This window comes from Mauremys reevesii, linkage group 11 (assembly GCF_016161935.1).
Source record: "Mauremys reevesii isolate NIE-2019 linkage group 11, ASM1616193v1, whole genome shotgun sequence".
NCBI lineage: Eukaryota > Metazoa > Chordata > Testudines > Geoemydidae > Mauremys > Mauremys reevesii.
In genome coordinates, this window is record NC_052633.1 from 64703442 (window position 1) to 64725882 (window position 22441).

General features: G+C 43.0%; 1 protein-coding gene across 7 annotated transcripts in view; it reads left to right on the top strand.

Annotated features, from left to right (window-relative positions):
• Positions 1–11746: 11746 nt before the first annotated feature.
• Positions 11747–22441, top strand: part of SLC12A8 (solute carrier family 12 member 8) — an 81540-nt gene continuing 70845 nt past the window's right edge. For 3 of the 7 annotated variants that reach the window (XM_039495879.1, XM_039495884.1, XM_039495885.1), the window contains exons 1-3: positions 12717–12867; positions 17293–17534; positions 22025–22171. In XM_039495879.1, coding sequence (XP_039351813.1) covers positions 17415–17534; positions 22025–22171 — 267 coding nt within the window. In that variant the 5' untranslated portion in view covers positions 12717–12867; positions 17293–17414. Of the gene's footprint in view, positions 11839–11868; positions 12159–12716; positions 12947–15533; positions 15617–17292; positions 17535–22024; positions 22172–22441 lie in introns of those variants that run through there. The other 4 variants (XM_039495881.1, XM_039495880.1, XM_039495882.1 and 1 more) reach the window with 4 other exon arrangements.

Genomic DNA, 22441 nt, shown 5'->3' on the forward strand with positions numbered 1-22441 from the left:
TTCTGCTCTTAATATGACTTCCTTAACAGCCTGTCCTGTCAGAACTGGTGCTCCATGTGTTCAGAGGGATACAATCCCTGTCCCTTTAACTTGGAATTTTCCTTTTACTTCATGTGATAAACCATCCTGAAGCTCGACTCCAGTGATCTACTCACATAAGTGGCTGGTTATTACCAGAGTCTGGAAAAGACTTAGTACTGATCTCATACATCACCCTCACTAATCCAGTGGAGAATTGTTTCCTACAGTAACTGGTGTGATGTTTTGTCTAATCTGTTTCTCAAGACATGGAGTTGAACAAGTGCAAGTCTTTCATTGGGAACCAACAATTTTTTGAGAGGGACTGAAAATGGAACAGGTATGTGTTTTCCTTTCAGAAGTTGGTGAAGCCAGCAACACTGGAATGGTCTTTCAGGTAAGTGGCCTCTTCCTGTACGCCTCCTTTCTACTTCCACTGCAGGGCTCTCCTTCAAGTTCATATGCTCTATCACAGCATCCAACCCATGCTTTAAATTATTAAACCTGTCAGATGTGTGCATATGAAACCCACTTCTGTTGATCATTGGCAGGAATTAAATATGATTTGGTAAGATGTAACATGGTAAATCCAGTCTTGAAAATTCTACTCATCCACTTGCCACAATTTTTTGACAGGCAAGTAAAATATAATACTTTTAAATTATAATTGTGGTAAAGACCAGGTGAGTGTAGGTTTTGTCCCTGGGCTGGTGAGTTTTTATGATAGTTTTACAAAGGTGTTAATCCTATTCTGTTCCTTTAGCAGCTTTACTCAGAAAAGCAGAGTTCTTCCACTCTTTATGACTACTGGCATAGTGGCTATCCCTGGCTGACAGAGGAACATACCTGTCAGCTAAGGAATCAAAAAGGGGACAGACGAAAGACCTGAAAATTGGATTGCCATCAACTTCCCCCTTTCCTATGATAGTTGTTATACTTATTATTTTAATACCTAGCTCTTATGTAGCACTTTTCATTGGTGATCTCAAACAACTTTACAAAGGAGGTCAGTTTTACTATTCCACTTTATAGATTGCGAAACCAAGATGCTGAGCCGGGAATAGAACCCAGGTCTCCCAAGTTGTAGAGGATCTTGGGTGGCTGGGACTGCTTTTGGGGTCATTATGAAGATTTGGGCACTTTGTTAATTAAAAATCCACAACCATATTTTATATGTTCCTCAGCTGCAGCTGTATACCAGAATCCTTGTACCTTGGAACTGCATTAACTAATTTTCTGAGCCTCTTGTTCGGGGAAATTTGAAATATACAAGTCTAGGTAGGGAGTTGTGTGCTAAAGCCAGAGAGCCATTTTGTCTCGGGTTTAAGATGGGCAGATCAGGGATACTTGTTATTACAGAGATAGGAAAGTTGTCAAAGTTCTTGTCTTACTGAGTGCTTGGTGGTTTCAAAAGGACTTCAGGAGGCAGGCTAGAATGATGACTACAGGGAGCGGGGCTGGGCCCTTCATTTACTCTACCAAGGTTTGGGCCAGGAGGAAGGAAACGAGGTTGTGGTGACATGGAATGCTCTGGAAGCTCTGGGCCTTGAGCAATCATATACTGTGAGCTAATCCTGCATCCCTTCCCTCCAGTGATGTTTAAAACAGATAAACTCTTTCAGCCTATGTCAAAGGTGGTTATGATGTCACTTTCTCTGGTAAACGAAAAAGCAGGTGAAAGTTTTGATTGCTCAGACTGTGATTGCCTCAAATTTGAGGGTGGTCGTTTCTTTTTAAATACAATGCTAAGGATAGTGGGGAGCAGGCAGAGTGGTTTTTCCTATCTCAGAGCCTTTCCAAGCAATTTGATTCCTTTTTAAAAAAAACAAACAAAAAAACATGTAGTTCATCTGTGTATCTAATCTCCAACCAAGTGGTACCTTGCCCATCATTGTTATCCTTACATGAACAAGAGCAGCTCTGTAGAATATCTTCGTAACGCACTTGTTGGTAGCGAATAATTGACATTTTAAAAAGACTCATGGATGCTTAAGCTGCCTTTCACTATAGGAAGGATATTAGAACATTTTTCCAGTGAACATTTATCAATGCTAATTTTCTGACACTAGATTGTCTTCCTCATAATTTAGCAGTGCAACCTGCTAACACATACATACACACACACGCACACACCAGCCTATTCACACACGCATACACATGCCTGTCAGCCTCTTAACTTATTGTACACAAGTGTTGGATGTTTGGGGTAATATGGTACTTTGCTGAAGGACTTAATTCCTCCTCCTCCTAAAGGTCATTCACTAAAAATTTCTATTTCCTACATTTTCTCTGCAACCTATCCCACCCCAAATCTGTCTGTCACAGGTGTAGTCATTGGTGGACCATCGCCCGCCCAGCTAGCGCCCAGGCCCTCCCAGGTACAAGCTTGTGTGAATGCAGAAGCTGAGGTCCTTGTGATTATGGGTCAGGAACTCCTGGCTGAAGAGTGGGTGGTTCTCAGCCTGTCTGCAGAACGCCATGGCTGGGAGGGAGCAGAGTGGAACAGCCTTGTCAGTCCCACTGCTGCCTCCGCTCAGCACCTCAAACTTCTTCCAGCTCTGCATGGCTTTGATGAGAGCCAGGCCCCGCAAGCATGCTGACTAGTACCTCTCCCTCCCCGGCTTAACCTGTACCTGCTTGTGGGACTGCAGGGATCGTTCCTCCCCACTGAGCAGCTTAGCACCCAGCATCCTTGCTCTCAGTCCCTTCTCTGCACGATCTACACCACTCCCCTATAATCATGCGCCCGGGCATTCAAATATGCAATAATCCACAGTAATATGCAGTATAAATGATTTGCTGTAACACTAGAGCTTTGGTCATTGTTCATGCACCATAATTTGGGGGCCCACCCAAATTTCCACTCCTAGCTACTGATCTATGTAGGTGTCAGCAGCCATGCACTTTCTGAAAAAGACTGATTCTTCCCTCTGTTGTATGCGCTCAGCAGAAGTATTGCAAGGCAGCTTTTGGCCCTGTGTTCTGAATCCCAGCATCACCAAACCACAACTGTTTCTTTTTTCTGGCTTGACTAGCATTTTCCCAGCTGGAGTTCATTTTGTTGGCCAGTGCTTTTGTGCCTGTCATACACAAGAGCCAAAGTATGATACTGTAACAGTTATCATACACTACTACCCACTGATTAGCAAAGCAGTTTGGCTGTGGTTCTGCAAGCATACACATGTCTCTGGTATCTTAGGATATCTATGCCAGTACAGCTCTCTTGCTGGCCTGTAAACATGTGTATTCATGACCATAGCCACAAGTTACATTTCTATCTGCTGACACAGTTCATTATACCAGTATTATATTGTAGCCAGGTACCTTCTTTCAGAACAGATAATATTCCCTGGGCTGCATAACCTTATAAGCTGCTATTTGAAAGAGGTAGGCTGGCACAGATACAGAAGTACAAGCTGTGACCCTGAACACGTTAGCTTTCACAGTTGCCTCTATATGATTTTTTCTCATGGTCAGATCTGATTATTAGTGCCACTTCACAAAGGCAGAAATACAGGGACTTTGCTGTTGTGAAATCAAAAGAACCAGGCTAGTCCAAATTAAATTTCCGTCACATGTGGTTCATCCTCTCTCCAGGGCAAGAACTGTGTGTGTAGTGGAGTGTTTCCTTTTGAGGTTGTTTTTAAAATATGCATATTGTTGTGTGTGTTAGAGAAGACGGGTCAAAGGGCTTTGCATGTGGTGCAGAAGGTGAAGGCTGTGACGGTCCTTTTTAATATGCATGTAAGTAAGAAATATTTTTCATATTTTCCTACACTTACATAGTGCTCCTAGTCTCTGTTTAATTATATGATGATCACTCAAGTTGGTAGCCATTTTAAATATGGCTCACTTCCCTCTTACTGTCTAACCTGACTGCTACTATCTTTTCCACCTCAGGAATCTGCTTCCTGCTGTCTGATCTGCTACACTTCTTGGCCCCCAGAATTTGTCCCCGGCTCGCTTGCTTGCTTGCTCTCATTGTATATCATCTTTTTATCACTTCATCCACTCTGCCGATGAATCCGTCTCCACATTCCAATCCTCTGAGCAGTTTCAAATGGCTGGCATAGTATAATTTTATGGAGAAAGGAGATATTTCTATTTTAAAGTCTAAGAGGAACAATATTCAGTCCTGCTAAGATTGGCATCCAATATCTCATAACTTTGAAATGGGAGTTCTGTATTATTGGAAAGGGGAGATTCCTGGCTTTCCATGGGGACCCTGAATGCACTCAACATACCATATTTCAAGTTCATATTGTTCTTATGTATAACGAAGATATTTTAGGACATTTTTAGAAATGTTTTAATGTATTAATTGTATTTCCCCCCTCCCAGCTGAACTAAGGAACTTAGCTTTACAGGTTGAAGAGAGAGAGAATTTATTTATACCACACCACATCATCACATATTGCCTATATGTAATTTTAGAGCGTGTTCTGTAGTATATTGCTTACCACTTCTCATTTTCACTGTTTGTTCTCGCAAAAATATTTAAATACATTTGGAAATGATTTATTGAGTAGAGTAGACTTGCAAAAATAACGGTGGCATATCAGTCTGGACCCTTTTACTAACGGGCTAAGCATTTCTAAAAGTAAATGAAATTTAACATGCATCAAAAACACACATGGTTGCAGTTAAATGCTAGGGTGGGATTTTCAAAAATACTCAGTGTTAACCTAACTGCTCCCAGTGAAGAAGATGTTAAAACTCTGATTGACTTAAGTGAGAGCATATTTAGGCCATTTTTGAATGCTTTTGAAAACCTATCCTTAACTTCTTGCTCAAAGTACAATTGTGCACACAAACCTTCCTCCCCATTTACATTGAGTCCTAACGCAAACCACTAAAATCAGCGGTCTTAATTTTTCTAGTTTACATCAATTTTATGCCACCAGATTAAATGGAGTTAATCCTGATTTGCACGGGTGTAAGTAATTAGAGAATCTTTTTTCTTCTAGTTGTAATGAACACTTAGGTTTTTGAAGGGAGGATGGTGGAAGGGTGGGCAGGTGAAAGGAGAGATCGTTAGAAATTTACATCCTCGAGTGGTGGGTTTTTAAAAGACGATGACATTTCTTGTACAGAGATATTTATTGTTCTAGACAGCAGGTCTGAGTTAGACCTCCCTATCCTTGAGGGGACAGCTTTCTACCCACTACATTTGAGTTTGTGCTCCACCTAATTGCACCATTCTGACCCCAGTTCACTTCCTGTCTCTAAGAGAACAATTTTAGGGTGTTTACATGGGGAAGTTATTTCAGAATAAGGTAGGGTGTGACTTTAAAATGCTTTAGCTATTCCAGAATATTTCCCCATGTGGATGCTTCTATTCTCAACTGAAGTAGTCAACACGTTATTCAGTGATGGAATCTTCCCTTTTTCCTTCAAACACTCAATAGTCTGACAAACACTGAAGAAACCTACCCTGGATACATTGGTTCTAGCCAATTACTGCCTAGTGTGAAACCTCCCATTCCTGAGCAAGTTCATAGAGAAGGTAAGCAAAGGCCAACTACAAGATCACCTAATTTAAGATTTCAGAGTGGTAGCCATGTTAGTCTGTATCAGCAAAAACAATGAGGAGTCCTTGTGGCACCTTAGAGACTAACAAATTTATTTGGGCATAAGCTTTCGTGGGCTAGAACCCACTTCATCAGATGAATGAAGTGAAAAATACAGGAGCAGGTATAAATACATGAAAGGATAGGGCTTGCTTTACCAAGTGTGAGGTCAGTCTAACGAGATAAATCAACAGCGGGATACCAAGGGAGGAAAAAAAAACTTATGAAGTGGTAAGAGAGTGGCCCATTACAGACAGTTGACAAGAAGGTGTGAGTAACAGTAGGGAGAAATTAGTATTGGGGAAATTAAGTTTAGGTTTTGTAATGACCCAACCACTCCCAGTCTTTATTCAGGCCTAATCTGATGGTATCCAGTTTGCAAATTAATTCCAGTTCTGCAGCTTCACGTTGGAGTCTGTTTTTGAAGTTTTTTTGTTTAAGAATTGCCACTTTTACATCTGTTGTTGAGTGACCACAGAGGTTGAAGTGTTCTCCTACTGGTTTTTGAATGTTATGATTCCTGATGTCTGATTTGTGTCCATTTATTCTTTTTCATAGAGACTGTCCGGTTTGGCCAGTGTAAATGGCAGAGGGCATTGCTGGCATTAGTGTCAGGCCAGGATATGGAGCTGAAACTGCTTTAGTGTCATTGCTGGATGAACTCCTCCAGTTAATGGATAAAGGGCAGACATCCATTCAAATCCTCCTGGACCTCTCTGCAGCATTTGGCGCTATTTACCATGAGATACTGCTGCCTCACCTGAAGGAGTGGTAGGAGTCCAGGGTAATATGTCCTGAAGGAACACACTAAACAAACAATAATGGAAAACTGCCCCTCCCCCACTTACCTTCTGATTTGTGGAGTCTCACAAGGATCAATTCTCCAGTCCTCTTCAACATTTACATGCAACCATTAGGTGAACTGGTCAGACACCATGGACTGAAGGATCAACGATATGCAGATACCACACAGCTCTACCTATCCTTCACCATGTATGACCATACCATTAACAACAAGATGGCCCGGGGCCTGGGTGAGATCAGCTCATGGATAATGAGCAGCTAGTTGAAGCTAAACCCAAGCAAGACAGAGGTAAGGCTGGTGGGCAGATTAAAGACCAAAGAAGAAGAAAAGAGTGGCTAGTCCTACAACAATATGGGAAGAGACAATGGAGATAGCCAGGAGGATAGAGGATGATTTGCAGAAGACTACAAGTGAGAACAGAAGACAAGAAGATTGCAGCCAGAAAGAACAGGAGGAGGAAGGCTGAACATTTGCACCAACACCAGGAAGAGACAGGTCTACAGGGGACTCCCTACTAAGAACAGTAGAAAGGTCTGTCACCAGAGCTGATCTGCAGAACAGAAGGGTGTGCTGTCTGCTGAGAGCTAAGATACAGGATGTGGACCTGAGCCTGAAAAGGATCTACTGGGAGCAGGAAAGAGTCCATTGATTTTCCTTCACATGGGAAAAATGGTACTGATAGGTTCTTGCTATCAAGTCAGACTACGGCAGGCTGGAGAAGCCACTTAAAGAAATAGGGAAGTTTGGGTGATCTTCAGTGGGATTCTACCTGTCCCTAGAGGAGGAGAGGGAAGGCAAGACAAGAGTAACGATGATCAACAGATGGCCCAGGCAGTGGTACTACAAGGAGGGCTTTGGGATAGTCAACCACTGGGAGGCATTCATGGATGGAGTATTGTTTTCTCGGAATGGACTCCACCTGATTAGGGAGGAAAATAGACTTCTGGGTTGGAGGTTGGCACAGCTAATTAAGAGTTTTAAACTAGCAATGTAGAGGAGACGGTTGGGAGATGCTTATGTAATCTCCACAGCTGATTCTAATATTGAGCAGGAGGAAAATCAAGCAAAAGAGATAGCAATGGGAAAAGGAACAACAGAGGGTAGCAGAATGGACAACAAGAGGAAAGATAATACCAACATCACTGACTGTAATAGGTAGGCAATACTAGCAGTAAAATGACCGTACCTAATTAGGTGAGGAATATGGGTGAAGCCAAGCAAAAACTACTAAGATGTCTGCACATCAATGCAAGGAGGCTGGATAACAAAATGGAGGAACTAGAACTACTGGTTCAGGAAGTTATAGGGATAACAGAAACAAGATGGAATAGTATTCATGACTGGAATATAGGTATTGAAGGGCATGTGCTGTTCAGGAAAAACAGAAGTAAAAGTAAAGATGGAGAAGTAGTGTTGTATAATAATGACAAGGTAGACTGTAAAGAAATAAAAGTGATGGAATGGAGAAAACAGAATCTGTTTGAGTCAAATTTACTTTGGGGAAGAAAGGTAAAAGAGGCTCTATTGGGATCATGCTTGGGATCTGATTTGGATATGGATAGAGATCTCTTTAATATTTGTAATTAAATAAATACTACTGGGAATTGTGTGATCATGGGAGTCTTTAATTTCCCAGGTATAGATTGGAGGACAAGTGCTACTAATAACAGTAAGGCCCAGGTATTCCTGGATGTGGTAGCCAACAGATTTCTTCACCAAATAGTTATTGAACCAAGAAGGGGTGATACCATTTTAGATTTAGTATTAGTAAGCAGCAAGAACCTCCTAGAAAAACTGATTGTAGAGGACAACCACTTAGTTCATGTGATCATGAGTTAATTCAGTTAAAACTACGTGGGAAGATAAACAAAAATAGATCTGCACTTAGGGTCCTTAATTTCAGAAGAGCAAACTTAAAAAAATTAAGAGAATTAATTAGGGAAGTGGACTGGACTGAAGAACTCACGGATCTGACTGTGGAGGAAACTTGGAATTAGTTTAAATCAAAGCTGCAGAAACTATCTTAAGTGTGTATCCCAAATAAAGGGAAAAATTAATGGGGAAGGGTTGTAGACTGAACGCGATGAACAAACAGCTCAAACCAGTAATTAAGAAAAAGCAGAAAGCCTACAAGGAATAGAAGAATGGATGGTTGAGCAAGGAAAGCTATGTCTTGGAGGTCAAAGTCTAAGGAAAAAATGAGAACTGCCAAAGGCCAGACAGAGTTGGATCTTGCCGAGGAAATGAAAACCAATAGTAAAAGATTCTCTAGTCATATAAATAAAAAGAATACAAGAAAAGAAGAAGTGGGACCACTAAGCACTAAGGTTATGGTGGAGATTAAAGATAATCTAGGTATGGCCTAACCAAATACTTTGCCTCTGGTTTAATAAGGGTAATGAGGATCTTAGGGGTAGTAGCAGGGCGGCTAATTGAAATGAGGATATCATATTAAAGGTGGAAGCCAAACAGCCTAATTGGATGAAAATCAGGGGCCCAGATAATCTCCATCCAAGATTATTAAAGGAACTGCCACATGAAATTGCAAGCCCGACAACAAGGATTTTTAATGAATCCAGAAACTCTCAGGTTACCCCCTATCACTGGGAATAGCAAATATAGTACTTATATTTAAGAATGGGGTGGGGAAGTGATCCAGGAAACTACATGCCGGTTAGTTTGATCTCAATTGTATGCAAAGTCTTGCAACACATTTTGAAAGAGAGTAGTTAAGGACATATAGGTAAATGGTAATTGGGATAAAATGCAACATGGTTTTACAAAAGGTTGATCATGCCAGACCAATCTGATCTCTTTCTTTGATAAGATAACCGATTTTCTAGACAAAGAAAATGCAGTAGAGTGAATCTACCTAGATTTCAATAAAGCATTTAATTCAGTTCCCCATGGGAAATTATTAGTTAAATTGGAGAAGATGGGGATTAATATGAGAATTGAAAGGTGGGTAAGAAACTGCTTAAAGGGGAGACTATTCTCAACTGAAGTAGTCAACACGTTATTCAGTGACCTCTTAGGTTTTTTTTTCTTCCTCTGCCGTGTGGGGCATAGGTCAATACTGGTTTGAACTAGAGTAAATGGTGGATTCTCTGTAACTTGATGTCTTTAAATTAAGATTTGGGGACATCAGTAACTCAGCCAGAGGATAGGAGTCCATTACAGGGGTGACTGAGTGAATTTCTGTGGCCTGCAACATGCAGCAGGTCAGCTTAGATCAGGGGTCGGCAACCTTTCAGAAGTGGTGTGCCGAGTCTTCATTTATTCACTCTAATTTAAGGTTTTGCGTGCCAGTAATACATTTTAACATTTTTAGAAGATCTCTTTCTATAAGTCTATAGTATATAACTAAACTATTATTGTATGTAAATTAAATAAGATTTTTAAAATGTTTAAGAAACATCATTTAAAATTAAATTAAAATGCAGAGCCCCCTGGACTGGTGGCCAGGACCCGGGCAGTGTGAGTGCCACTGAAAATCAACTCACATGCCGCCTTCGGCACACATGCCATAGGTTGCCTACCCCTGGCTTAGATGATTGAGAGGGTCCCCTATGTCCTTAATGTCTCTGAGTTTGTGTTTGCAGTGACAGTGCAGTCTCCTCTGATTAAATGTACACACCTACAATTGGATTCCTCACTGATGTTAAGCTCTCACGTAGCATCATCCATGAGTAATACTTTAACAGCTCTGGTTGGCTAGAAGACTCTGTCCCCTCCTAGCAGATGAAGACCTGGCCTCAGTTATTCAGTTCTTTATTACTTCTTGTCTGGATTACAGCAATGCAATATATGTGGGGATGAAAACTTCAGTACTTAGGAAACTCCAGCTAATCCAGAACTCTGCAGAGTGCCTTCTCAGCAGCACAGGCTACTGCCAACACATCAGATTTGTCCATGTTCTCTGCATTGGCTTCTCATAGAATTTCAAATCAAGTTCAAAGTCTCAGTCCTTGTCTTCAAGGAGCTCTAGGGCCAGGATATCTAAAAATTTGCCTAAAGGTGTAAGATGAAGATCCTGGGCAACAAATATGTGCCTTTGGCCCACCTTAACTCTCTACAAAAAGGTTAAAGCTTGTCGCTGGGGGAAATAGAACTTTCTCTGGGGTTGATCTGAGACTATGGAATGAACCCCTAGGAACTGAGGACCATTTCAAACTTCATCGTCTGCTCCAAGTGCAAGGAAAATTTATTTGACCTTGCCTTCTCCAGCATAAATACATAGCAACAAATCCTAAAACCCTACCAAAATACGGCAATCCACAGCACACACTTCTTCTGGGGCGAGGATGAGAGAACAGATTACAGAAGTGTAGTTACATTGCTTAATGCACCAAGGGAAGGTGCTCAAATACTGATGATGGGCAGGACCTCAGAACCTATATAGGATAGAAGGGAATTCCAGAATAAGAGTGCCTTAATCTGTTTTGCAAATTCCCGGCATAGACAACCCCTTAGCGTGCCACTTGGGGAGCTATTTAGGAAGAGCTACTATGGAATGCCCTTGCATAGACATGCCTTTATGCCCACTGTGCTCCATCAAGCAGAATGTGGGTGTGACTCTTTTCACAAAGTGCTGGGACTTTCAAATAAATCGAAAGCCTCCATTATGAATAAGAAATAAGGAAATGAATGATCATTTTCATGTTTTCAGTGAAACACAGGATGCTGCTGCCTAGCATCTTTATTTGACTGTTTGTGCCTATTGTCTTCCACCCTTAAGGGGAAAAAAATCATGTTCGCCGAGTGTCAATAAAGAATAAACAAACGGGCTTGCCAAGCAGGATGTTGAGCCTATTATCTCTGGTAATGGGACTCCTTCTCTGTTTGCATATATAACCTGTCACATTCCCTCCCCCCTGGCTGCATGTGTTTGTAATAGACAAAATTGTACAAGGTTCCTGTTACACCTGCTGCTCCCTTTGGATGCAACCAACAAGGGTTGTCTCTTAGGAGGACTAGTAGAAAATATACTGCAGGACACAATGCTGCACTGGCAGGGTCAGGGGCCAGATACAGAACAGGCCTTTTCCACCTCCAGAGTCCACACACTATGGGTGAAATTGTGGCCCTAGTGGGAGTTCTCCCATTCACTTCAATGGGGTTAGGATTTGCCCCCTATGGATCTAATTCTGCTCTCAGCTCCATCAGTATAAATCAAGCACCCTTGTAATGGAGTTGCTCTGGATTGAGTGTTATGAGTGAGAGCTGGAGTATTTACAGTCTGGGAATGCCAATATCAGAAGGCAAAGCCCTAGGTCTTGCTCCCCGAAGTGGGGGCAGAGAGCCTGCCTCCCTCAGGAAGTGGTGGCAGGGGCGGGGCCGTATTTGGTAGCTAGAGATAGGTGCCCTGGTTAGCTGGATGTGTGAATAAATAATAAGGGCCGTCCAGGTCGGGGGGCTGCCCCCCAGCCTGCTTTCTGGAGGCAGGTGAGCTCCTTGGGGAGGGTGCCGGCTTTCGGCTGCCTAGCACAGCTGGGGAAGGGAGCGCTGGCCCTTAGCTGTGGTCGGGGGCATGTGGCTGGATGCAGAGAGGAGGCTCTAGGGCTGCGCGCTCCGGCTCCTGTGCAAACTACCAGGGAGTGTCCCTGCCTGGGGCAAGGCCACCCCCACGTCCCGCCGCCGCAGCACCGGCAGCGCCAGGCCCACGTGGCACTGAGTGCCCGGCCCCGGGCAGCGCTGGCTGGAGGCTCGCAGCGGAACCGGGGCTGTCTCTGCAGGGCAGAGGCGAGGCACAGCCCCACCCCAGGGTAAGGCGAGCCTGGGGTGGGGGGGAGCCCCCCAGCCAGAGTCAGGGGGAGCAGGGAGTGAGGGGGGCTAAGGGGAGCAGAGCCAGCAGCTGCTGCGTGGGGGGATGTGAGCCCCGGGCTAGGTAACCGGCTGCTGGTGGGGTGGGGCGTGTGGGCTGCACCCCACGCGCGGAGCGAGCACCAGGGGCTGCAGTGCGGTGGGGCGGGGGGTTGCTTCTGGGGCAAACAACTTCTGGTTTGTTTTTTCACTCACCCGGCTGTAAATGGGCTGCCACTGACAGCAGAGAACCAGGGGCTGCTGCTAGCTGCCCCCCTCCAAGGGCAAAGCAGGCGGGCGCGGGGGGGGGAGGAAGATTAGGGAGACTCAGGAGCAGAAGGTGCAGGAACTTCACAAGCAGGCGAAGGCGGGGGGCAGGGCGCTGAGAAAAAGCTGCAGGTGCCTCCCGGATCCAGGAAATTCCTGCTCCCAGGCTGACGGTGGGCAGGGCTCGCCCTCCTTCCTGGTCCTTTCTAGGGCTCGTCAGCGCAGGAGTTCCACCTAAACCTGCGCGGCGCACGCACCTGCCCGGCTCGGCTCGGCTCGGCTGGGAGGGGTTTGCAGCGCCTTGTGTCGGGGGTGGAATGACCCTGAGCCGAGCTCCGGAGAATCTGCATTTACGGGCCCCCTGGGCAGGCTCGAGGAGCTGTGCGAGGTGATGTTTGTGGCTGGGTAAGCTAGTTTCGGCAAAGAGGCTGCGGAGATCTAGTCTGTATGCTGGTAAATCTTGGAAGGAATAGCTGTCCCGCCTGTGAGTTTCCTTGGACACCTCTTTTTTTTATGTTATTAAAAAACAAACAAAAAGCCCAATTAATTATAAGAGGTGGGTGGCTGTATTTTCTGTAGGCTGTCAAAGAGGCGAGAGCTCTCTCATCAAGAATGGTTTGATTCACTTCAGTCTTTGATTTATACCATAATAGTCATGATAGTAGCGCCTAAGCGCAGAGGAGAACAGGACCCTGTTGTGCTGGGTGCTGTACAAACAGAGTAAGAGACAGTCCCTGCCCCAAAGGCCTTACAGTCTAAATAGACGGGACAGACACAGGGTGTTGGCGAAAGAGAAGGAACATAGAGCCAGAGTGAACAATGCAATGGTGACAAATGTCATTTACTTGTGTGATTTATTTTATTATATAAATCCTTCCAGTGGGGTTTGTTCTTGTTTTGTCATTATAGCTGGTCATTTACAGCCTAAGTGTAACAGTGTCTAGTTAACTAAGGTGATGGGAACCTTATAAACAACTTTAAATAGAAGTAAGTCAAGTCAGGCTGTAAAATTGATATACTGCTAGAGAGTTTGTCCTTAATATGTAATACTCTGTTACTATTGTTTTCAAAATATAGAAGAGCAACAAAATTAGCTTGGATATTACATTGCCTGGATAACATTGTTGTATTTGTATATAATCAAACGTTCCTGAGTGTGCTATTTAAGTTTATTGTGCTGACTGCTATTTGATTTATCTTTAATTAATTTCTTCCTTGGGGTCCCCAAAATTAGGTGTGTTTTTTAAAACTTGACCACGATGAGGGTTTAGGTGATTTGTTGAAAACAAAGTGCTCAAAACAAGCCTTGAAAGTAACTCCTGTGACAGGAAGGGAGCCCCTTCAGAGGTCATTGGACCACACACAATTGCGGTTGGAAATGTATTAACCTCTTTTCTTTAAAATCAGCCATCTGTTGAATAGCTTAGAGTAGTGATTTTGGCTGAGAAGCTGCTTTAATGTGATTATTAATGAAATAGTCTTAGTTTGAAAAGATACAATGGCAGTTTGAGTTGCAGAATGCACACTAGAGGCTGTAATTTTCATCTTCCAGAATAAGCCTTTACAATTAAGTATTAAAGTATCTCAGCTTCCAAATTACTTGTCACCATAAAAACAGACAAAAAATCAACCCTACATAATTATTTTTCCTTAAAACGGCAATGGACGTATTTCCCCAAAAGCTCTTGTTTTGCTCTTAGCCATGAAAGCCATGGGGAACTAAATATGTGGTCATTGATTCCATTTCTTTGATTTATTTAGTGCTGGGGAAGAGGCTATCAATCAAGATTTGAATTAGACCCTAATTTTATATTTGGGGAAAGGAATTATTATTCTAGCAGGCTAATTTTGAACGGTGTGTGTAGCATAATATGCTTTAGCCATGGTGTGGCAAATGCTAGATAGTACCAGGGGTCACCCAATGAAATTAATAGGCAGCGGGTTTAAAACAAACAAAAGAAGTATTTCTTCACACAGTGTGCAGTCAACCTGTGGAACTCATTGCCGGGGGATGTTGTGATGGCCAAAACTATAACTAGATTAAAAAAAGAATTGGATCTGTCCTCCATGAACTTATCAACAAATAGCTCTTAGTCAAGATGGTCATGGATGCAACCCCATGCTCTGGGTGTCCCAAAGCCTCTGACTGCCAGATGCTGAGACCAGACGACAGGAGATGGGTCACTTGATGATTGTCGTGTTCATTCTCTTTGAAGCAGCTGACATTGGCCACTGTTGGCAGACAGGATACTGAGGTAGATAGACCATTGGTCTGATCCAGTATGGCCATTCTTATGTTCTAACCTAGATGAATATTTTGTGGTGGCATTATTGAGGTAGGCACCTATATACACACACATAACAAGAAGAAGGTCCCTGCCCCAAAGACTACAATCTCAGACCCCGATCTCACAAAGAAGTGTGTTTATTTATCTTACATACTGTAAAATTCTGTTGACTTCAATGGGACGACTTACATTGTACAAAGTTATGCGTGTGTAAGTCTTTGTAGAATCAGAGCAAAATATTTATTTTCCTTTCATTTACGTATCTTGCACAGCGTCCTACATAAAACAGTATCCCAATGCTAAATGAATGCAAATATTGGTGACACACGTATGTGTATAAATCATTGTGGAATTAAGTTATAGGAAAGGGAGAAAAATTTAGGGAGCTGTTCCATACAGCAATAGCTGCAGAGGAGAAAGTTCTCAGACCAACAGGGGTAAAATTGTGTGCAGGGAGAGAGAGAAGTTAGTGATAGACAAGCAGAGGGATTGGGGAGTAGAAAAGAGAGAGCAGGGATTCTCAGAGACCAGAGTGAGTAGAAGAAGGAAGAAAGTCTGTTGGAGGATTTAAAAAGTAGGACAGCAAAATATCCTGGCAAGGTTGCACCTCAGTCCTGTAACCTATAGCACAGTCCATCTGCAAGTTATAAATTTTAGGACCTGGGCCTTACTATGTGAAATATGTTTACATTTGCCTATGAAAGATATGGTAAATTAATGATTACATCAAACTTGCTGCAAATGTACTTTTGTTGCTAGGAACGCTTTATCTATGTGTGTCCCCAGGTACTGCAACAAGCGTATGGGTCTTAGAAATGAACATCGTAAAATGAACAAGGACAGCGATGCTCAACTTTTACTTCCAGGTGCATCTTCCATAAATGAAATGAATTTTGGTGATCACAGTGGGGCTTTACTGAATAAAATCTCTTCCCATTAAACAGCAGCCTGATGCCTTGTGGAACGCTTTGAAAAATATTCTATTTAAAAGCAATTTTGCCTGCATGTGCTGTATTTTCCTCCCTCCGTTTTTATCATCAGGGCTATTTGCATAAAAACACAATCTTTGTTACTTAAGAATTCATCTGCTCCTGCTGCTGCTTCTCTGCTTGAAGACCCAACCACCTTTATAACAGCAACCAATTGTGATATTGTAAAGGATTTTTTTTTTGCTTCAGGGGGGTTGGGGGGAATGAGCAGCAGGGAATCAATGAACTCTTAACTGCTTTACTGCTGCTTAACAGGACAAATGCACGGGATAAAGAAACACCTCCTGTGCCCAGTACATTGGACAGCACAGCAGAAATGCTAGAAAGGAGGATCATCAGTGCAACTACTGGGGAGCACAGATGTTGTTTCTATACTAGTGTGCTCACGATGTTCTGTTTGAAGGCAAAGGCAGAATTAGAAAGGAAGGCTGGTTAGGAAGGGTGGTCTTGTGGGTAAGGCCCTGGGCTGGGACATGAGCGATCTGGATTTAAGTCCCATCTTGCTTCCCGATGTTCTGTGTGAGCTTGGGCAATTCTCTTAATTTCTCTGTCCCATTGTTCCTGCAAGCTGAGGACAATAATCTTCCTTTCTGTGTTTAGATTGTAAGTTCCTGGGGACAGAGATTCTCTCTCCCTATGTGTTTGTACAGCGCCTAGCGCAGTGGATCGCCGAGCTCAGTTGCAATCTCCAGGCACTACTCAAATACAAATAAGTAAACATGGAGTTTTGTAATCATGATTGATTCTTTGTGTGTATATTTAACTCCTGCTACCATGAAGTGTAATTAATACTGATGTTAGAAACCCAAAGGAACAAAAAAGTTCCCATAGTCAAGTTTAAGAACTATCAGAATACATGCTAAACACCATCGTTCAATCCTTACGCTGTTGTTACGTCCTTTGCCCCAGCTGAGACTGGTCTCTATAAATACATCAGGGGATAAACACTGGGGAGAGGGAAGAGCTATCTTCGATAAAGGACAACGTTGCACAAGAATGAATGGGTATAAACTGACCATGAATAAATTTAGGTTGGAAATTAGGTTTCTAAGCATCAGAGGAGTGAGGTTCTGGAATAGTTTGCCATTGAAGTAGGGCAGGTAAGAAAACTGACTCGTTTTAAGATGGAGCTTGATATGTTTCTGAATGGGATTATATGACAGGGTTGCCTGTGATAGCCGGGGACTGGACTTGATGACCGAGGAAGTCCCTTCCCATCCTCTGCTCCTTACTCTCATCTGTTAATATGCACGTCTGTTTTGACTGTAAGCTGCTTGGGGCAGGGACCTATCAAGCTATCTGTTCTGTGACATGCCTGGCATACCTTGCCTTGAGGTATGATACAAATAATAAAATAATTGTTTTCTTGTCTTCATACTAAACATGCCCTATCAAGATGCCTTGTTAGAGGCAGCTCCTATATTTCACATGCTGGTGTCATTATAAGGGTCTGGTTTGAAAGAATGGTGCTGCTTAAATGGCAGGTTTGTGCGTCTTTGTATTCTGCAGAATTAGAACATTATAGTAGGTTTCTCTTTCTTTTTCTTCCCCAGCCCTTCTGACTAGGAGTAACAAAACCATGAATCCTCGTCTGTGGAGATTCCACCGCTACAGGAATTTGTTTGAGAGGAATAGCTGACCTTCTACTCTGCCCCCCAGACTCGTGATTAGCATTATGGCTGCACGCTGGACATACAGCACTAACATAAAAGATAAAATGTTTGCGCTGAGCAGCGCTGCTGGCCTGAGGAGTGACACGCACGTGCAAGAGCTGTTCCACGAGGAAGCACAACAGGTATGTTGAAAAGGCTTCTTCTCCCCAAGCCACTAATCTCTTGAGTTCCATCTGCAGCTCCTTGTGACATCATCATGAACTGACAGATGAATAAACTGACATAACAAATATCTGAAATTAATCAGGTTATGTCAAAATCATGTGTTTCAGTAAGAAAGGTTCCATTCCTTCTTAGGCCTTGAACATGATGGATACCTTATTACCCTAATGAGATCCATCAGAGTTGCATGGTCTTATGGTCTTTCTCAAGGTCTTATGTTTCATCCAGTCAAAAGTAGCCTCTGCAGGGTCTGGTCCGGTCTATGGAAGTTCTATGAGACTCCTTGGATTAACATCTTGTCTGGATGTCAGGCAAGGAAGGGCCTGTCTTCTGTGTTGGTTTCCAGAGAATGGTATAGGGTATAGTCACCTTCTCCAAACTCTTAACTCTTGGCTTCGTCCACTATGAGATTCTAGCCATGCTGGTACCAAAAAGGGGTTGGGTTTGGGTTTTTTGTTTTAAGCAGCTGAAGGAATGGACTGGGGCCCTACTCACTGCCCCTCAGGCCATGCAGGAGAGCCATTGCAAACTTCTGCTTGAAGCACAACTGTGTGTGGTTAATGGTTCACAGTACAGCACAGAATCCTTCCTTGGGGAATCTCTCGGACGGCTCTTTCCAAGGGCAGCTCTGGTAACATTTGGAAAATTAGTGCTGTCTGGTTGTCTGTAGGCCATTTTTTTAAAAAAGATTCTACTACCAAACATGATGGTTCATAATTTGAAGGAGGATGGGCTAAAGTCGGAACTGAGTCTCGTTTAAACAGCTTGGAGAATTGAGGTACCTGAGTGAGAATTTGGCTAGGATACAGGGGTTAACTAGCTCATACAGAAAAGTGCCTTGATGATCGCATGTTGTCGAGACTTTGGTTTTACATCTCTTCTGAAAGACCCCATCTCTAATGACGTAGGAACCCTTGCCATCCTACGGGGGACCTGGTTCTCTAACCATGTCAGAGAGAACAGCACCACTTACCGAATCACCAACAAATAGCAATAACATAATCATTGGTAAAGTCTTTTAAATGTTGTTTTTTTTCCAGTTCCCCTAAAAAAAAAATCCAAATTAATTTGCTCATTTGATGGCTTTCCTATGTAGGACCCAGTTACTCTGTACCCTGGAATGCTGTGTATTGTACTTGACAGTGGGTTAAAGCTTTTTGACACACCTGAAACTGTTAAAAATGAACATTTTAGTGTTAAAGTTATTCTGTTACCTGCAGTTCTGCATGACTCTATATCATTGAGATCATATTGGTTATGCTGTATATGCCTAAAGATATAGCATGTCAGGAAGCAACGCCATGATTAATACCAGTCTTCCATTATGACTGTCTTGGCCTTGGCTGCGATTTTCAAAAACAGGGGCCTAATGTTAGGCTTCTAAGTCCACATTTAGGTGCCTAAATAAGTGCCCTTATTTGTCAAGAGTGCTAACCAGCCAGTAACGCTCACTTAAATAACAACCTAAGTTAGGTTTCAGAGTAGCAGCCGTGAGTTAGGTATCTACTTACTGTAATGACAAAAAAAAAAGTTTGTACTGTTAGCCTTGCAGAGCCAAGACAGAGAGGGTAATTTCCCTGCCATTGTGGGGCCCTCGAGCACTGGTGAATCTCCCTCCGATTCTCTGTCTATGGCACATAATAGTCTATTCTCCTGTAGGCTGTAATACTTTGGTCTAATTTTTGTTGTTGGGTTTAGTGTGTGGGCGCTGGCTGATGGTGGTGGCCTGTGGTATACAGGAGGACAGACTAGATGATCTGGTGGTGCCCTCTGGCCTTAAACTCTCTGACTATGAATGAGCTGGATTCTCTTTCTTCTTGTGCAGCTTCAGCAGAATTGCTTACTAAATTCCCACCACTTACATGTGTGCAAATCCAGCAAAAATGTTGGTTCTGCACATGTGTAACTGAAGGGTTAATTTGGCTTGTGGAACCTTTAGTACTGGTGCTGATCCATGAGAAAGAAAGACCCCCACCTTGTCTTTCAGAAACCCAGGCTGAGTTTGCAGGGCTGGCAGTTAGAAAAAAGTCTTTGAACTTGTAAACAGGAAACGTTTATTTTCCCTCAGTGACTATCAATCATGGAACCCTCTGATGCCTTTTCTAGAGAGTCACTTTTCAGAGGAGCGCCACAGTTAACCATGCAGAAGCTGACTTAGCTTCACTCCATATTCTGCCCACGCATTACATTCCTTCCCCACTCACCCTCCAGCTCGTCACCATGTAAACTGCAAGTGCTGTAGCAGGTGGTGGACATGTCCCTTGATGGAACAGGATGAGTTAACCCAGAGCACTTCCCAGCCTTTAGTCATAAGCACATAAGAATGGCCAAACTGAATCACACCAATGGTCAATCTAGCTCATATCCTGTCTTCCAGCGGTGGCTGGTGCCAGATGCTTCAGACGGAATGAACAGGACAGTTATTGAGTGATCCATCCCCTGTCGTTCACTCCCAGCTTCTGACAGTCAGAGAGTTAGGGACACCAAGAGCATGGGTTTGCATCCCTGACTGTCTTGGCTAATAGCCATTGATGGACCTATCCTCCATGAACTTACATAGTTCATTTTTGAACCCAGTTATAGTCTTGGCCTTCGTAAAGTTCCCTGGCAACAAGTTCTACAGGTTGACTGTGCATTTTGTGTGATGAAATACTTCCTTTTGTTTGTTTTAAACCTGCTGCCTATTAATTTCATTGGTGACCTCTGGTTCTTGTGTTATGTGAAAAGTTAAATAACACTTCCTTATCACTTTCTCCACACCAGTCATGATTTTATAGCCCTCTATCATATCCCCTCTTAATCGTCTCTTTTCTATGATGGACACTCCTAGTCTTTTTAACTAGGGATTTATATAGTGGCATTCTTATATTTTCTGTCTTCTTATCTATCCTTTTCATAATGGTTCCTAACATTTTGTTGGCTTTTTTGACTGCCGCTGCACAGCAAGCAGATGTTTTCCGAGAACTGTCCACAATGACTTCAAGATCCCTTTCTTTAGTGGTAACAGCTCATTTTGACCCCATCATTTTGTATGTATAGTGGGGATAATGTTTTCCAGTGTGAATTACTTTGCACTTATCAAAGCTGAATTTAATCTGCTATTTGTTCCCCAGTCACCCAGTTTTGTGAGATCCATTTGTAACTCTTCACACTCTGCTTTGGACTCAACTGTCTTGAGGATTTTGTATCATCTGAAAACCTCGCCACCTCACTGCTTATGCCCGTTTTCAGAATATTTATGAATATGTTGAACAGCACTGGTCCCAGTACGGATCCTTGAGTGACCCTGCTATTTCCACTCTCCACTGTGAAAACCGACCATTTATTCCTACCCTTTGTTCCCTGCCTTTTACCCAGCTACTGATCCATGAGGGGACCTTCCCTCTTATCCCATGACTCCTTACTTTGCCTAAGAGCCTTTGGTGAGGACCTTGTCTAAGGCTTTCTGAAAGTCCACCTACACTATATGCACTGGATCACCCTTCTTCATGTGTGTGTTGAAATCCTCAGAGTATTCTAATAAGTCAGTGAGGCACGATTTCCCTTTACAAAAGTCCCCAACATATCACGTTCATCTGTGTATCTGATCATTCTGGTTTTTGCTATAGTTTCAACCAATTTGCCTGAAGTTAGGCTTACTGGCTTGTAATTGCCAATATCATCTCTGGAGCCTTTTAAAAAAATTGGCATCACATTATCTGCCAGTCTTTTGGTATACAGACTGATTTAAACATTAGTTTACATACCACAGTTAGTAGCTCTGCAATTTCATATTTGAGTTATTTCAGAACTCTTGGGCATATGCCCTCTGGTCCTGGTGACTTATTACTATTTAATTTATCAATTTGTTCTGAAACTGCCTCTATTGACACCTCAGTCTGGGATAGTTCCTCAGATTTGTCACCTAAAAAGAACAGCTGAGGGATGGGAACCTGAGGAGAGCCCAAGTACACTCTACCATGACTCCATTAATGGGGAACCTGCTGATTGGCATCTTCTGTAACATATCTTCTTGTGCCTGATAAAAAACTGACTGTATAGCTTGTACATGTAGCATCCCGTGCCAGATTGATTGAGATGTTGTGACCCTGCCTTCTGTACAGTAGAGACCGTTTTTTTGTGCTTCGGTGTGGTGTTACTTGTTTGATTGAATTCTGTATGACAGAGAGAGCAGATTAAGGACCAAATAGTGGTGCTTTCTGCATCCATGTTGTGGAGCCTGCAATAGTTTCATGGCATTGCTGGGGATCTGTGGACCTCGTGGTCCCGTCACTCAAGGTTTCCCCTTTCCCTTGATATACTGCTCTTTGTGGGTGAGGTCAGGCAAAGTGACGCTATAGCAGCCATGCGCAGAGCTCCCTGTTGTAGGAGTCTTGGCAGGCCACTGTGCCACTTCTGCAGTCACCCAGATGGCAGCATGGAGGTAACTGAAGATTTTACTTTCCTCTAGGTATCTCAAACGCAGACCAAACCCTGGTGGAAGATACAGCTATTCGTCTGGGAGCCAGTGCTCTTTGGAACCTGGGATGGCGTCTTTACTTCTTGCATGATCAACATTTTTGGAGTGGTTCTTTTTCTGAGGACTGGATGGTTAGTGGTGAGTGAAGGACCAAACTGGGTGACATTGTGGGTTAAGTAGTAGGTTATTCTCTCCCCCGCCACAATTGCGTTTGGTTTTGTGCTTCGTGAATCGGTTAAATCTCTTGGTTTTTCTTTTTGCCCTTCTGAAAATGTAGATGACTGTGTTTAAAAATACACTGAGGCTGGGGCTGTTTTATCTGTAATGCGCTGTTCTGCAAATGCCAAACAAACCTGACCATTTATAGAGAAGTCCATGTGTAATGGTGTATCCAAATATAACTTTCCA